This window comes from Bacillus rossius, chromosome 1 (assembly GCF_032445375.1).
Source record: "Bacillus rossius redtenbacheri isolate Brsri chromosome 1, Brsri_v3, whole genome shotgun sequence".
In the NCBI taxonomy this organism is placed as follows: domain Eukaryota; kingdom Metazoa; phylum Arthropoda; class Insecta; order Phasmatodea; family Bacillidae; genus Bacillus; species Bacillus rossius.
The window spans coordinates 270318009-270334918 of NC_086330.1; the positions used below are offsets into that span (position 1 = coordinate 270318009).

The 16910-nt window shown below is 34.6% G+C and overlaps 1 protein-coding gene across 1 annotated transcript in view; it reads left to right on the top strand.

The window, feature by feature from the left end:
• Positions 1-16910, top strand: part of LOC134527397 (protein hobbit-like) — a 619824-nt gene that overhangs the window by 535375 nt on the left and 67539 nt on the right. The window contains exons 29-31 of the mRNA XM_063360060.1: positions 4839-5045; positions 5810-5949; positions 16575-16775. Of these exons, the coding sequence (XP_063216130.1) occupies positions 4839-5045; positions 5810-5949; positions 16575-16775 (548 nt within the window). The remainder of the gene's footprint in view (positions 1-4838; positions 5046-5809; positions 5950-16574; positions 16776-16910) is intronic.

Consider the following 16910-nt stretch of genomic DNA (forward strand, 5'->3'; position numbering starts at 1 on the left):
ACTTTTACAGAACCAACAGCAGGGCATTCGGCCGCGATTTTATGAATTTTAAAATCCGGACGTCGGCCGAGAGAAAAATTGTAAGATTTGGAGCGTTTCCGTAAAAATTACGGGAATATCTTATGGGTTGGCTGGTCTGTAAGGTAAATCAATTTATTTATCAGTTCAGAAATGTGATTCTACAATTTGTAAATCAATTGCCTAATTTTGGTTTAAATCTAATTCAAGCAATTATTACCAATGACAATGAGTTATGTGAAAATTACAATCTTAATTTTTAATTACGATATTGAAGAGCGATATTAAAAGCCTGAGGATATTAAAGCGCCTATGTGAATTTTCATATGTTTTCAAACGGGTAAATCACTTTCACTGTATTTAAGGTACATTAATAAGTTTTAGCATTGTATTTACTTTCAGCACTTTGGAAAGAAATCGGAAATTGCAGGTCATAATAATATAATTTCATTTCTCTGAAGCAAGTTGATAAGAGTAATTAAATGTTCGGGGAATTAAACTTGCACAATTTCATTTCAAATCTGCGTAAGAACTGAAGCAGTTAACTAATAGTTAATTATACACAAATTAAGTTATCAATTTTACTTCAGTTTGTTCTGTTTATGTTTAAAGATGGATTTAAAATGTTTTGTATGGATTTTAACATTGCAACATCATTTGAAATTTACCTAATAATCAAATTTTAAAATATTTTGTAAATTTGTATGGCTTTCAACAATTTTATTATTTATTATTACTTTCTAAATGTTGTTTCGTTGTTGAAATCCACTCAAAAAGATTTTAATGCAACTTTACAAATAAATTAAAAACATAATAACCCTTTATAAAATCAATTTTTTGAAGCCAAACATAGCTCTTTACTAGTCAGCTAGAAATATAAACAAGCAGATACACACACTCATATAAATATTTTACGAATTTGATGCACACAACATATCAATATAATTGTAAGACAATATGCACATAATGATACAAACCCAACCCAAAAACATTAGAAATAATGTAAGTTCTTTAGGATAATTAATGAAACGTGAAATGTTTGAAAACTACTCGAAACAACACTCACAGTTACAAAGAATAACAATTAATGTCCATTGGTGCCTTACCAAACAGATACTTTAAACCTTCACGTTAATGGTTATTTCTCTAAAACGAGTAGGAATTTTGTATTTCTGCCTTTTGCTAAAAAATAAAGGAAAATTATTTTTAGCAATAAATAAAGGTTGTTTCAGATTTTTACCTTTTTTTTAAGGAAGATCGACCAAACTTAATTTACATCAGTAAGTAGGCTCAGGGATTCATAATATCCAATACTAAAATTATTTAACTATATCTGCTATTCGCAGAGGGAAAAACGCAGGTTTTAGAACTGCTAATTTAATGTAATTTTTTTTAGTTGTAGGCCACAACTCTCTAGAACAAAAAATAATAAAACATCATGGAGGAAATTTAAATTACCTAGAATTGATTATCAAGGTATAACAGTAAATTTGTAATAACATAATTTTAGTGATAATTCTTTGTTTTCCACAAAGAGACAAGTAAGAATGTTACCCACAAAGCCAGTAGACATACAGAGTCCAACACTGCTGGTTTTGGATCCGACAACATTCTGATTGGCTAGTGTGTGGGGTGTTGTGTAGATGTTAATCCCATTTAATGAACCCTATTTATAATTTAGTACATAACTAACCTTTGTCAGCAACATTTGCACAATGCACCACAGGAAACATAAAAGGAGCAGACAGGGTGGATTCATCTTTGAAATCTCAAAAAATATAAAACAATTAATTACCTACTTGTTAGCACACAAAAGGGTGGCGAGTAGGACTGAGGATATTTTGAGGGGGAGTAGGCAGAGAGTGGGAATTAACATATTGGATAAAGATAGGATTCCTTGGGGGGTCGGGGGTACCACATGGAAGTTTGTTAGGCTACATTCTTTTTACCATTAGTTAATATTAACACTGGCCGGCCAAAATTGTGAGCTTTAAAATAAACTATTTATTTAGGCTACTTTCGGCAACTTAAAATATATTTTTGTTAAAGCCAAATTATTTGAAAACATACGTATATGCCCAAGTTATTTTTCTTAATGAAATTCTTTAATGTTATATTTGAAATATGTTTAATGCTATCTTTCAAACACAGAAATTATACTTACTTGGCAAATATAATGTTGGAAGAGAATATATCTTCAATATCTTAAAGCCCTCTATTTTACAAACTGAAGCAAAGTGACGGTCACAAACTACGTACGGATTGTTGTACACATCAAGAGGGTGGAGAGTTTTCAGCTTCTCATTTTTCATTTTCTTTTTATTGTTATAAATGAGCAAAAAATACATGCTATATAACTCATCACATCTGTGTAAAATAAAAAGTATACACACATATGAATTTTTTAAAAAAAAGGTACATGATACAAATATTACATATACATACATCTACTATTATATTACAATGAAGAGATACACAACAATTTAACATAATTATGCCATATTCATATATTTAGATACACTATAATATGATCCATTTAAAAGGAATTTATATAAGTATTTTTTAAATAATTTAGGATTATTTATCATTTTTATTTTAGATGGGAGTTTATTAAACAATCTAACTCCATTGTTTATTGTTAAATTTAATGTAACACTTTTATAAACAAAATTGAAATAAAAATCACTTTTAATACGCATATTATATTTATGAATATCATGATATTTTTTATGGTAAACACTATTATTATGTATATTAAGTAATAATTTATAAATATAAATACAAGGTACAGGCAAAATTCTCATTACCTTGAAGAGATTTCTACAACTATCAGTAGGGCGAAGATGCAACATAATGCGAATAGCTCTTTTTTGCAATACAAAAATTGACTGTAAATTTATTTTGTTTATTCCCCAAAATATGATACCATAGCTAATGTGTGAGTGCATATGTGCAAAATAAACCGTTCTTAAACACTGGATTGAAATGATTGATGACAGGGCTTTTAACATAAAGCATGAACTATTTAATTTGTGAATTATATGTGTTACATGATCTTTCCAATTTGGTTTGTTATCTATTATAATACCAAGGAAGCGTGTTTGTTGGACAGGCTTAATTCGACTGTTACCAACCAGTATTATTGGTTCATTTAATATTGTTTTTTTTTTTTTTAGAAAACAATATACAATTTGTTTTGTTAACATTTAAAGATAGCTTGTTTGAAGCAAACCAGGAAGTTAATTTACATAAAACATTTGTTGCCACATCTTCTATAGACAATGACACACTGGGTTTAACAAGAATATTTGTATCATCTGCAAATGCAACAACAGAAACATCATCCAGTTAAAGAACCAATTCATTGACATAAATAATAAATAATAATAGACCCAGAACACTTCCCTGTGGAACACCTGAATCAATAGACAAAGGTTTGGACTGATATATGTCCCTAAAATTTTTACTATTTATCATTGAAATCTCTACAATTTGTTTTCTGTCTTTTAAGTATGATTTCAATAAGTCATTTTCAGTCCCTCTAATCCCCAAATTATCGAGTTTTTCCAATAATATTTTATGATCAACAGTATCAAATGCCTTTGATAAATCGAGAAAAATTCCCTATCTATCAATAGACCTATCATTACTGGTTAAAATATTATCAATAAATTCACCCATAACAGATTCAGTATTTTAAGCCTGTAGGAAACCATGTTGAAAACTGTTTAAAATATTAAATTTAAGTAAATATTCCATTATTCTATTTTTTAATATTAGTTCAAAAATTTTAGACATTGTACTTAAGAGTGATATAGGCCTATAATTTTCAATCTTATCTGTATCACCTTTTTTAAATAAAGGCACAAATCTTAGCTATTTTTAAATCATTAGGGTAAGTACGAGTCAAAAAAGAATAGTTAATTATATGAGTTAAGAGCTGTATAATTAAATCACAAAAGTTTTTAAATATTTTTACTGGAATATTGTCAAGACCTGTAGAGTTTTTGTTCGACCTCTCTGGTATTCGATCCTGCAGCAGCATGGTCACTTTCGAGAGCTCAATGTACGGACTGACAAATCATTTGTCTCCATACTGGTTTAAACCTAGTGCAGTCCTGTGTTAGATCTCTCTGGTCCTCAGAACCAGGGCTTCTCATTGGGCACTCACCGTGTCAAAATCATGGCAGCTAAGTTAAGATTAATGGACTTACAAATGATTTGTCTCCGCCCTCGGTTTGACCTCTCTGGTCCTTGGAATCAGGGTTCTCCGTGGGCAGTCACTGTGTCAATATCGCAGCAGCTGATATAAGATGTACGGACTAACAAATCATTTTCTCCATCCTGAGTTCAACCTTTTGCTGTCCTAGGTTCGATCTTTCTCCAAACTGGGCACTCACCGTGTCATTAACGCGGCAGTTGAGATAAGATTTACGGACTGACAAATCAGTTGTCTCCATCGTGGGTTTTATCCTCGTGCTGTCCTGGGTTCAACCTCTCTGGTCCTTGGTGCTGCAGCAGCACTGTCACTTTCGAGACCTAAATGAGGAGGAAGGCAAAGACCTGGTTTTTAGGGATTTTCCTCAGATTTATCAACTTCGGCAAGGGCGTTGCGGCGGCAGTGAGGCCTGTGGCTGCGAGTGTTGCCTGGAAGACTTGCTGACTCCACATCACTTTGTGTGGCCTGCATGTGCGAGCTTAAGAGACCTTTCTTCTTCGCCTCACAATTCAGTCATTCAGAAGAGTAAAGTTACTCCTTTATCAGTAAGTTTTTGCCCTTGTTCCTTGTGTAAACGTGTCGTGGTGTGGCATGTCGGCAGTTACCTTCGCGGACAGCCAGGTTTTGCTGAAGGGCTGCGAGGCTCCGGGCTTCGTCGTGGTGAGTGCGACTACAGCAGAGCTCTCACAGCGTGCGCACACCCCTGTGCGGCGACATGCCGGGCTTGTGTCCAAAACCATGTGGGTCGCCCGGGTTGATGACATGCGGTGCCATGCCACCACAGCTGAGGACGGCCGCTTCCTGCCAGGTATTGATTCGGAAGTGAGAAGGTCTTTGGTGGCAGTATCGCTGACACACAGAGTATTTTATAATCATAGTTTTACTGTATGCTTTTACTGTCTCTTTTCTTAAGGAACTTAAATATATATATACATATACTTTTACAAAGTCTGGAACACATGTTTATCAGCTAGGAGCATATGCAGAATTTCATTTTTGGAGAAGGGGGGGGTTACAACTACTTGATAAATTTTAAGTATTTTGGGGAAAGGTGTATATTCCCACTATAACCCCTCTCCCTTTACGTCCATGGTACCACCAACTGTTGTATCTATTACCTAGAATTTACCAAGCCAGAGATTACCCATAAACAGTGTTTATTTTTTTGTCATGCTGGGTCAGCTTTTTTCCCCCTTTATTTCTAAAACGGAAAGATGAGTGTCCGAGCTTTCAAGATAAATATCACCATCGGTTGCCAGGCATACTGCCGGCACTTATAATAAATTTTACAAAATGTACATGGTTTTCAGATGAGCAAAATTACAATTTTAATGAATTTGTGGTTTGTCAAAAACACAGCTGTGAGTTCGTCCCTCCAAACAACCATGTTAAATGAGAATACTACTGTACTTTCTGTAGCATTACTGTTTTAACCTGCCAGAATGAAAACGTACGTGGTTCGTGCAAGCAGACAGGTGTCTAAATTGAAAACTGCCTGCAAGTACCAGGTATGGTCACAGTGCATTGCTCCATCCTCGACACACTGTTCAGCAAGTCGTGTGTGTGCTCCAGATGAAGTGGTGTGGCTGGACACGGGAATCTCTGAGGAGTTGTACGACAGCGGCATGGGCCGCCCCGAAGACACGCCTGCAGGGGCGGCCTTCACCATAGGTGTGTGCTGCGGTGGTTCTCCGCACTACTCCTCCGTGCAGGTGGGACCCTTGCTTGATGCATTCCTAGTTCTAGTTACTGTCTGCAGAAATTACATGCAGTGAAGTCTGAAACAGCCTATCCGGAAAAAAAAAAACACCTAAATTTGTGTTCTTAATAATAAATGTCGTTTATACTAATGACTAGTTCTCACAAATTTCAGAAAAATGAATTTTCAAAATAAAAAATATATAACTTGCTTTAATTGACAACTTTTTTATAAAATACACAGTACACAAGTTCCTTACCTCAACTGACTATGTGGTCCCAAACATTTCTCAATTTAATTGAAATTAGTATAGACATGAAAAATATCAATTATGAGGGAATGATTATACAGGTGAGGGAATGAGGTTTTTTATATTATTGCTAAATTTACTGATGACACCTGGCTCTCTGACCCCTGTTGCGAGTGATTCCCTGTCGAGACGAGAGCGCCGACCTGCGTAATACTCAGGGAGTAAACGGGTTCTCACCTTGTGGCTTACAACAGGGGGCCAGGACAACAGCAACCCCTGGAGCTGTCTGCCGCTCGAGACGCCATTTATGATGAATGTATGTCCATAGTTCGGTCTATGTCGTAACTGCGAACCACTCACGAATCTCTAGCGGAGCAGCGCTCAGAGGCGTCCGTCGCGGATGAGAGACGAGCTACGACTGACTCCTACGCACCGGCGCATGGCTAGCGGGAAGCAGGGGAGGGGGACGCACGAGATGCTTGAGACTGAACGCATCCGGGTCAGATTACACTGTCACTCGTCACACCGACCGCCGCGCTCGGGTGCGCTCACTGCTAGAAGCACCACTCAAAGTACTTTGTTATACTCATGCCAGGACCAGACGGCTATGGGGTCTAGGGACTAGGATAGACATGACTCCTGTTGTCATTACATTAACTTCAAATAAAAATCATCAACTTTTTCTTTAATCATTATTTTTACCATTTTAATGAATATATTTCTTTAAATTTACTGAGATCTTCATTATTTTATTTTCATTCCCTCATTAATAATTTTGATGAGGGAATGATAGTGAGGGAATGATAAATTTTAACATTGCCTACAAAAAATTGTTGTGCATAACCGCAAATTAAATTGCAATTTAAGGCAAGTTGTTTACTTCTCAAAACATGTAAAATCATATAATAATTATTACAAAATAAAATAATTACCTTTTTTCTAATTTGAGGTGAAGGAATGATACATAAACATTTAAAATTTAAATAATGAAACAAAAATTAGTTTACTACAATACATCTCTTCGCGCCATACAACAATGCTGATCTGGTTACATTGGCAGTACTACCAACTACAAAATGTTATAAGCGCGGCAATATGCTTTCTAATTCAAAAGTATAATGCAAGTGTTAATAAAAAAGTGAGGGAATGATATTTTTTGGGGGACCCAGATAAAAATTAAATTTTATAATTATTTTGTTCTTGGTATATAATGGAAAGGATATTTACTTTAAAATATAGTATTTTTAAAGAAACTAATGATATAAAAATAGTTATTTTCATAAAACAAAATTAATTAATGATATATCTTTGTAATATTGACAATGGGACACGATGAAGGAATGATATTTAAAGTATTCGTTCAACTGCCATTTTTTATTTTGAGATGAGTACACTAAAATTACGTATGGTTCGAGTAGCTATAATGGTACAGTTTTTATAAAAAAAAAATACAAAGCTTATGAAATAATGTTTATAACACATAAAACTGAGTGTGGACACGATTTTCGTAAATTTCTGAGAACCAGGCAAATATTCTATTTCCTTTTGCTGTGTTCACCCAAAGTTCTATATTGTAACACAAAATGGAATGGAAATTAGAAAAATATGCAGAATGTACGTAGTCTTTAAACACTAATGTTCTAACTACCCTTAAACTACAACAAGAATGGTTTAGTTTTTTTTAACAGTATTATGTATATGCATGTGCCAGTTTAGGTGTGTGTATATTTCGAAACCTAATAAGTTTGTGGACTTTTTTCCCTCTATTATTTGACCTATGTAAGTATAACAATGGGTCTGGGGTTACAGCATAGAAAGCTCATTTTGCTCAGGTTTAGTTTTAGCCTGTTTTCTTTCAGACAATATTCCTGCTGTCTAGGGTGTTTACGGCTAACACATTTAATTTTTCTGGGCAGTAGAACATTGTTTGTATCATCGGCAAAGAGTATCATCTTTCCATTTATGTTTTAAAAAGGAAGGTAATTTATGTAGATCAGAAAAAGTAATGGCCTAAGTATAATTCCTTGGGGAACTCCTGTTTTAATTGTATCCCAATATGATAATGATCGCAGGCTTTCATGGCCATTGTCTGAAGTAGCTTGGCTTCTGGATAGTAGCCACATCCTTGGCGAATAATTCACCAAAGGTGTCCTTGAGATTGGACCAGGGTTGACGGCCGGCCATTGAACTGGGACTGGTTCCATGGAAAGGTTTAAAAGGAGGGGGGGGGGGGGAATGTGCTGCTGCCATTGGGAAAATCTCTCGGCAGAGGCCCGTGTCGTGCCGGGGAGAAGTTTAAGATGAGTCGCAAGTGTGCCTGAAATGTGGAATCCTGAAAGCAATTCGGATAGACGGAGTTTGGATAGTTGGAGTTCTACTGAATTGTTCAAATTCTTTTGGTTAACAGATTTTTTTTTTAGATGGAGACAATGTCTCGTGAAAGGTTTTCTCTCAAAGTCTACCTTGTGTACATTTTTGAAGTGCTTGCACAACCTACTCATTTGAATATTTGTTTTATTCACTTCCTCGTTCACACACAACCACTGTGATAAGTCATGTCTCAGTGGAAGATTCACCACAACAACATTCATCAAGGTAAGTTTGGACAAATTATTTTTCACGTTAACTACATATAACATTTGGTACTTAATTTCTGGTCACATCATTGCAAGCTCCTAATATTACAACAGTGTCATTGAAGTTTAACTTATCACTATCCTCACTGCAGCCTTCTGTTACAGACTGAATTTTCACACCAGGTTTGACATGGCCTGTAACAGATGTATCTTTAAGTGTTTAACTCATTTTACTTGCAATGCCCATCCCATGACTCAGAATACAAAACTACCTTTCCTGAGAATGCTTTATTTCTTGTTTAGCCTACCTTCAGTGAACCTTTTTTCTTTTTTACACTGTACCAAACACTTTTCCCATGCATCACTGTTACAAACACTACACATCAGACCAAGTGTTTGTGTATGGATAGCTCTGATCATTGACTGTTTGTGGTGCATGCTTACCTGCCATTTCGTTCTTTCAGTGCTGTAATTTCTTCAACTAAAGTGTTTATCAATTGCCGGACTCCTGCGAATCACTTCGTCGACAGTTGATTTCTTCGCCACAATCCTCTTATTATTCGTATGCACTTTACACATGGTGCAAACCCATTCATTTGATGGAATATTAAATTCCTCTACATAGCTGCACTTGTTGTAATGATTTATTTATTTTATTTATTTATCAATTTGTTACATGCTTACCAATGGCATAAGGCCATGGGTGGTAGGCACGATAAACATAAAAAAATACATAGACGAAACAAAATGAATAACATTGAGGACAATACTATAATAACACATACACAAGACAACACAGCAAGCAACTAACAGATAAACAAGAACAAGTTTCATAATTCTATATCAACAGAAATGATAATCCAGAACCTTATTATAAAAAAAAATTAAATATGGTATAAACATATTCAATTTAAATTAAGATAAGAAAAATTGTTATATATTTAAATTATTTTTTGATAGAGAGACATAGCAACCATGTTTATTAAAATTTGATATAATTCTGTATAATATATCATTTGATTTGCCTAAGGAGCATAATAAAGGTGTCTGTCGACTGTTATAGGTGGTTACTTTAATCCCAGTATTATCTAGAATATAATTGCATTTTGTTTTATTAGTATAACAGTTATAGATAAAAAGGGCATCTAATAGCTCTCTTCTTAGAGCTAAAGATCTGAGAGAGGATAGACTATTAGAATTGTTGGTAATGTTGGTATTTTGATTAATGATATTGATTAATTAATTTGTAATTTATCTAGTTTGTCACTATCTGTTTTTGTGATATTGTTCCAGACCACGGAGGCATACTCAATCTTGGATCTTACTAAAGCTAAATATAAATTAACAATAGAATCTAAATTAGTGGCATTAAAAGTAATATATTTAATCAACACTAACAATATATTACATTGCGATCTAAGAGATTCAATATGGTTATGAAAGTACAATTTATTATCAAGTAAGACACCTAAATCTCTAACACAAACTGACTTAAAGATAACATGATTACCAAGTTTATAATCAGAAGCAATGATATGATGTTTTCTGGAGAAGGTTATAGAAGTAGTTTTCTCATAATTAAGGTCAACAAGATTTCTTTTACACCAATCGAAAACTGATGAGATGTCATTTTGAAGAAGTTTACAGTCTAGATGAAGATAAATTTTTCTGTAAATCTTAAGATCATCAGCAAAAAGTAGACAATTAGAGAATTGTAATACTTTGGTAATGTCGTCTATAAAAATGTTAAAAAGAAGAGGGGATAATGTTCCACCCTGGGGTACACCAGAACTAACTATATGTAGATTAGATTTAATATTATTAATTGAAACATAAAAGATTCTATCTAATAAATAGCTATTGAACCACTTTAGATATTTATCGCTTAATCCTATATATAATAATTTTGTTAGTAAAATACAGTGGTTAACCGTGTCAAAAGCCTTGGCTAAGTCAAAGTAACATGCGTCAACTTGACCCCGCGTTATTACTTCTGAATAAATTGGGTTAGCAAAACTAATTAAATTAGTAGTAGTAGATTTCCCCTTTCTAAACCCATGTTGTCAGTCGGAGTCTATTTTTAAGATTGAATTCAAGATCCTTACATATAATTTTGTCAAATATTTTAGCAAATCCATTTAAAAGTGATATCGGTCTGTAGTTTGCAACATTAAGTTTACTCTTTTTCTTATGTACAGGTATTACCTTTGCAATTTTCCATTTTTTGGGGTAAATTCCGCTATTTATACTAGTATTGAAAATAAAGTTAAGTATAGGGGCCAGAATAACAGCACATCCTTTTATAATAAAATTTGGAATACCATCAGGCCCAGTTGACATAGTGGATTTCAATGATTTAATTCCCCAAAGTACAAGGCTCTCAGATATGGTAGTCATAGGAATAGAGCACTTACTGTTTTCAGAAATTGAGTAGTTTAAATTAATTGTAGTAGTTACATAAATACTAGAAAAATGATGTGCAAAACTGTTAGCAATAAGTACTGGGTCATTGGTAACGTTATCATTGATTTTAAGAGATAATTTCTGTCTGTATCCTTCTTTCATAATTTTTACATAGCGCCAAACTTTTTTTGGATTTTTTTTTAACTTTATTGTTAAGATTTTGTAGCCAAAAATTTTTGTCCCGAGAAATGAGACTTTTGGCCTCTCTACGATATTGAGAAAATAAATCATAGTAATAGGGGTTCATATTACTTTTATATAACTTATGGAAATGTTTTTTGGATTTTAATGTTTCTATAAGTTGTTTGGAATACCAATGCGGGTAACTGGATTTTTTTATTTATTTTATTCGGGATGTAGTTCTTGATGTAGTTAATCAAAGTAGTAGTGAGAAAATCAACCATTAGATTAACATCATCAGATTTGTACAGTGTAGACCAGTCATGTTCTTTAATGGCCATAAATAGACTTAAATAATCACCTTTTTTGTAGTCCAGATAAGAAGACGTAGTATTAACATCCATTGTTAATATATCCATTTTGATATTAATTATGATAGCAGGATGATAAATATCTTCCGTAACAAGAGGATTTAATGATTTGCTGACCAGACAATATTGTAAATTAGAGAAACAAAGATCTAAAAGATGGATGGGCTGCTGAGTATAATTGAATTGAGACAAGCCTAAACCTGTTGTGAAATTGCATATAGCCATAGCTTTGGCTGATAAGCCTCTATAATTTATACTATCAGACTGAGAATTTAGCCAATGTATACCAGGCACATTGAAATCACCAAGTATAATAACGTTTTCTAAACAATTTGCAAATTTTTCTTCGAGATCTTCAAAGTAGGACTGGTAGGTTGCCGTAGAAGTATCAGAAGGAATATAAATATTGCCAAGTATTAAGAAGTTGGTATGTGATGTTTTGACCTTAACCCAAATAGATTCAATTTCATGATGCTTAGTTATCTTAATCGAGAAAGCAGAATTGAATTTTTGCTTGTTGATAGCAATTTAAACCCCACCCCCTCTATTTTTATATGTTAATTTTGCGTTTCTATAATTTCTAAAAATCAAATATCTATCGTCAAAGTAATGTGAATCAATACAAATATTATTAAACCAAGTTTCAGTTAGGCAAAGAATGTCAAAATTATTAATAGCTAAATTATTATAAAATTCTATTGATTTAGTTCTCAGTCCTCTCACATTTTGGTAAAGAATTTCCCACTCACACAAGTCCAGTATGCGGAACACGGGTTTCAATGTGCTCCTCCAGGCACCGGGATATGATCTTGGACAGAAGAATTTAATGCAGAGTTGGTTGTTTCATGGTTATTGAAGTTTTTATCAGCTTTCTTGAATATTTGATCCGGGAATAGCTTACCATAAAATGGGCTGATAAGGCAACCGCTCGGCCAGAAAACTGTATTGTGTATCATGTCAAAGTCTTCTTCTAATACTGATACATGGAAAGATGCATAGGTGTCATATTTGGATCGTAGTTTAACGACTTTCAGTTGTGATAGATTAAGATCACTGGTTATATAATCAACAACTTCTTTTTCTTCAACTGATGGGTCAAAACGGGTTACAAATAGTGCTTTTGTTTTTTTGAAAGCTGGTTTTGAAACTGTTTTAAGAGATGAGATGTTCCTCATCTCAACTTGTATTTTTGATTTCTTTTTGTTGTCAGACTCAGGCTGGTTTACGTGGCTACCGTTGGATTTGTTCTTACGTGAATAATGCACGGTGGTAAAACCTTGCTCATCAGTAGTCCGCTTGATAGGAGAAGTGCTTACTAATTTGCTTGCATCAGCGTTGCTTGCAACACGGGAAAAGTGCTGACTGGTAACGAGGTCAGCCGCACGTTCAACCGGCGCGGCGACAGATGTTTCAACTTTCTTTTTATGTTCAATTTTCTTTTGTTCTGTAACTTGACTATAAGTTTTATTGGTTTTCTTTGGCTCAGTTGGAAGATTTTTTTCATTTTTGATCTTGAACACTTTTTCACTTAACTTCACAATCTCATTTCTGGAGTCGTCCAGTAAAGTTTTTAATACCTGGTTTTCATTTTTAAGGTCGTCAATTTTAGTATTCATAGATTTAACAAGATCATATAATTCAATAAGTTTGCTCATTTCCATGGAAACAGGTGACATGACTACATTACCAGATGCAGTTGAATCCTTTTGTGATGACGTTCTAGAAGGCTTGTTTGAAGTCGCGTCCTCTTCTGGGATAAGTGTTACTTTCAGAGCATTAAGATTAGTCGTATTTACACTCTCAGTTTGAAACTGATTTGGCGCAGTATTCACATTCGTTTTTTTTGTCGGAGACCGGAACATGTTCAAGTTATCTATATGGTCTAATTCACAATTAGTTTTTTCATTCGTTGCATCACTATAGGATAGAGAAAATCCCTCAAAATCCGACTGACTGAGTAGTGAGGAATTAATACTGATTATCTCGTTCCACTAGTAAAGAACAACAAAGATTAGATATAATACCGCGGAGCTGGCATTAAACACGTCCGTCCGCTTGGGACACACGGCCGCGACTGATGATAACATTTATCACAGTTGCCGCATACAACTTACAACTTTAGAACATTTTCCACACTTACCATCTTTTATGACACTGTTTTTTTGAAAAGTTAAAGAACTACATTTCTGTACTGGCACCATCTTGTATTTTTTTTATTATTACTTACCAAACTTTGAATTGATTAACTTTGGAAGAAACAATTCTATCCTCTCCGAGTCGGCAGTGTGTTAACAATGACTGACATTTGATGCTGGCACTGCTAGTAGATGCAAGTGGCACTACTATAGGTATATAGAGTCTTCCCGTAGTCTTCCTCGAAGTCGCAATATGTGCACAAAAGTCCAAACATAACCATCCACCTTGAAATACTGTTTTCCACATTCAACTGGTTTGGGGGAGAGGGCAAATGTTGTCATTTCCAGGATGTAGTTCTTAACACTACTGCAGTGGGGAAGCCTCTCGTCTTTAAGCAGCATTAGTTGATCCAGCAACAGTGGTCTGTCTTTGTCTGGACCACTTGCCATGCTGCTGTAGTGTATGAAAGTAGTCTTGGTGCTAGCACTTCCAAAAATCTGGTGCAGCTGTCTATCCACCAGCTGAAAACATTGCAACCGGCCAATGAGGATGGCACAGTGAGTGGTTTCCACTTGTACCAAGGCAGTGTATGACTCCTTGTATGTAAGTATCTACACTCCAATAACCTGCCTGATGTGTGTCTTGAAGAACTTCACCCCTGCTTCCCAGAGCCCACGAAAGTGAGGAGCAGAAGGGGAACTCCAAGTGACTGCAAGGATTCTATAACAATTTCCTGATGTTCCGATGACGACAACAGCTGTTGTAATTCTCAAAAATAACTGTAAGCCCTGATAAAAATTGTGCCACAATCACTATAAATCATGTGTGTGTAGTTCCCCCCCCCCCCCCTTCCCCCTTCAAGTTAGAAAATTATATATTTATAAATAGGATTGTTTGATCGTCATTTGATCACATGATATTTTAATTAAATCAAATTAATTTTATTCGGTTACAGCGTGTCCAAAATTAGTGCGAACTTAGTCCTCTCCCCCCCCCCCCCTACACACACATTTAAAAATTAAAGGTTTTTATATTTGTTGTGAAAGAGCATCATTTGATGAAGTTTTATATACCAAAGTACTATTTGATCAATAATATTGTATATATATATATATATATATATATATATATATATATATATATATATATATATATATATATATATATATATATATATATATATATATATTTTAAAAAAGCAAATGCGCAGTTAGCTCCCCACATATTCATATTGAAATGACAATGATTTTGGGGTTATGGACCATGAAATGAAAAACTATGAAAAGTTTTTCCGTTAGTCTCACTATGGATATGGCATAAATGTCAATTTATATTTGACATGTTGTTTTATTGACATGATTATATTCTAGAAGATAACTTAATGTTTTACATTTCTTCCATCAAACCTTTCAACTTTATTTTGCATATTACAAGAAATATAACATAGTGCGTTAATAATGTCTCAAATTACAATAATATAACTATTATTTACACATTTGAAAGCATTTTTTTAACCTATGAAAACATAAAAGCAGATGAGTTTTTTTGTATGAACTTAATTTCGGATAAATCTAAAGCGGCATTTATGTCCTAGGCAAACAGAAAGTATGAATATAATTTGAGTCAGGTAAGTGAAAGTCTACACAAGGGTTGTTTCTTCTAAGTGTAAGAAGATACATTTTGTACAACAATTTTCAAAACTATCAAAATAGATGTAGCAGTAATATGTTTTTAAGGGTATTTTTACAAGTTAATGACTTTTAAAACTAAATTTGCTGGAAAAAAAATAGCATCTAAAGTAAGATACTATTTTTTCCAGAATCTACAAATAGGTGTCCAATAGATGTTTCCACTGCAGCCCAAGCACCTTTACGACTTCTTCTAAGACTAAGGCGTAATAATGCCGACTGAACATTTGTGATAGTGGCTTCATGTCCATAAAGATGTAAAATATTTTTTAGTCAATACCAAGGATGGTGACGTCGCACAAAAGGAAGTTCGTTGATCTTGATCACCAAGGATAAAGGAGATGATGTTACATGAAGGAGAGGTCTGCTACACTAACGGGCACAGCACATTCCCACAAAACTTTATAATTTTATAGTCCTGTGACCAACACAATAGGAGGCTTCACGTCTGACCTTCTACACATTACTGCATGAGAGAACAAAAAAAAATGTTTTGAGCACTGCACTTAGTCCTGACTGAACAACACTCATATACCATACAAGTATATATAAACCACGCTGGCTGAATAAACTAAACAACTATGAAATTAAAAATTGGCACGCAATGTGATATTTTTTAGTAGAGACTTGTCTTTTTCTTGCCAGCAATCGCTCACTTAAAGTTCATCCCATAGTTTCTGAGTATGCTGTATTTTTCATAGTAATTTTATATCTGTATCCCAGAAGTAGAGGACAACATGTCCATTTTTTTGTAAAATAGTGCTGGCACAACTAAAGTGTGAAACTATTATCTTGGAAATGGTAATCTTTACTAGACAAAAATAATAAGAATAAGGTGTTAAGTTTCATAAAGCAATTCCTATTAGCAGCAAATAAACCCGAAAAAGTTCAATTGTGTGAAATGTTGTCCTTTAAATCCGGGGTACAGATATGATCCATTGTCTATAAACCTGTATCAGTCAAGTGATGGTCTCACGAGATGTGTCTCGTAGCTCACTGCAGGCAGTGAGTGAGCCAGCGTATCGTTTCCTCAGTTGCAGTGCGTAGTGTCTCGCTGCAGCTGCGAGCTGGCGTACATGCAGTACAGCCAGGAGGTGATCGACCCGTCAACTCTGAGTGACGTTCCCCTCGCGCTCAGCGACGATGAGGTCGGGCTGGCCGAGGACTGCGAGGACGTAGCGAACGTCCTCACCTTCACCCACGAAGACCTCGACATCTGCACCAACGCTCATCAGGTAAAACTATTGAATATATTTTGAATCAAATCCATATATCTTCTCTAGAGTCTTTCATTTATTCAAATCTATAGTTGTAATGGTTGAGGACACTTATTAGGTGTAGCACCCGTCATGGATACAGGATAGACTTCT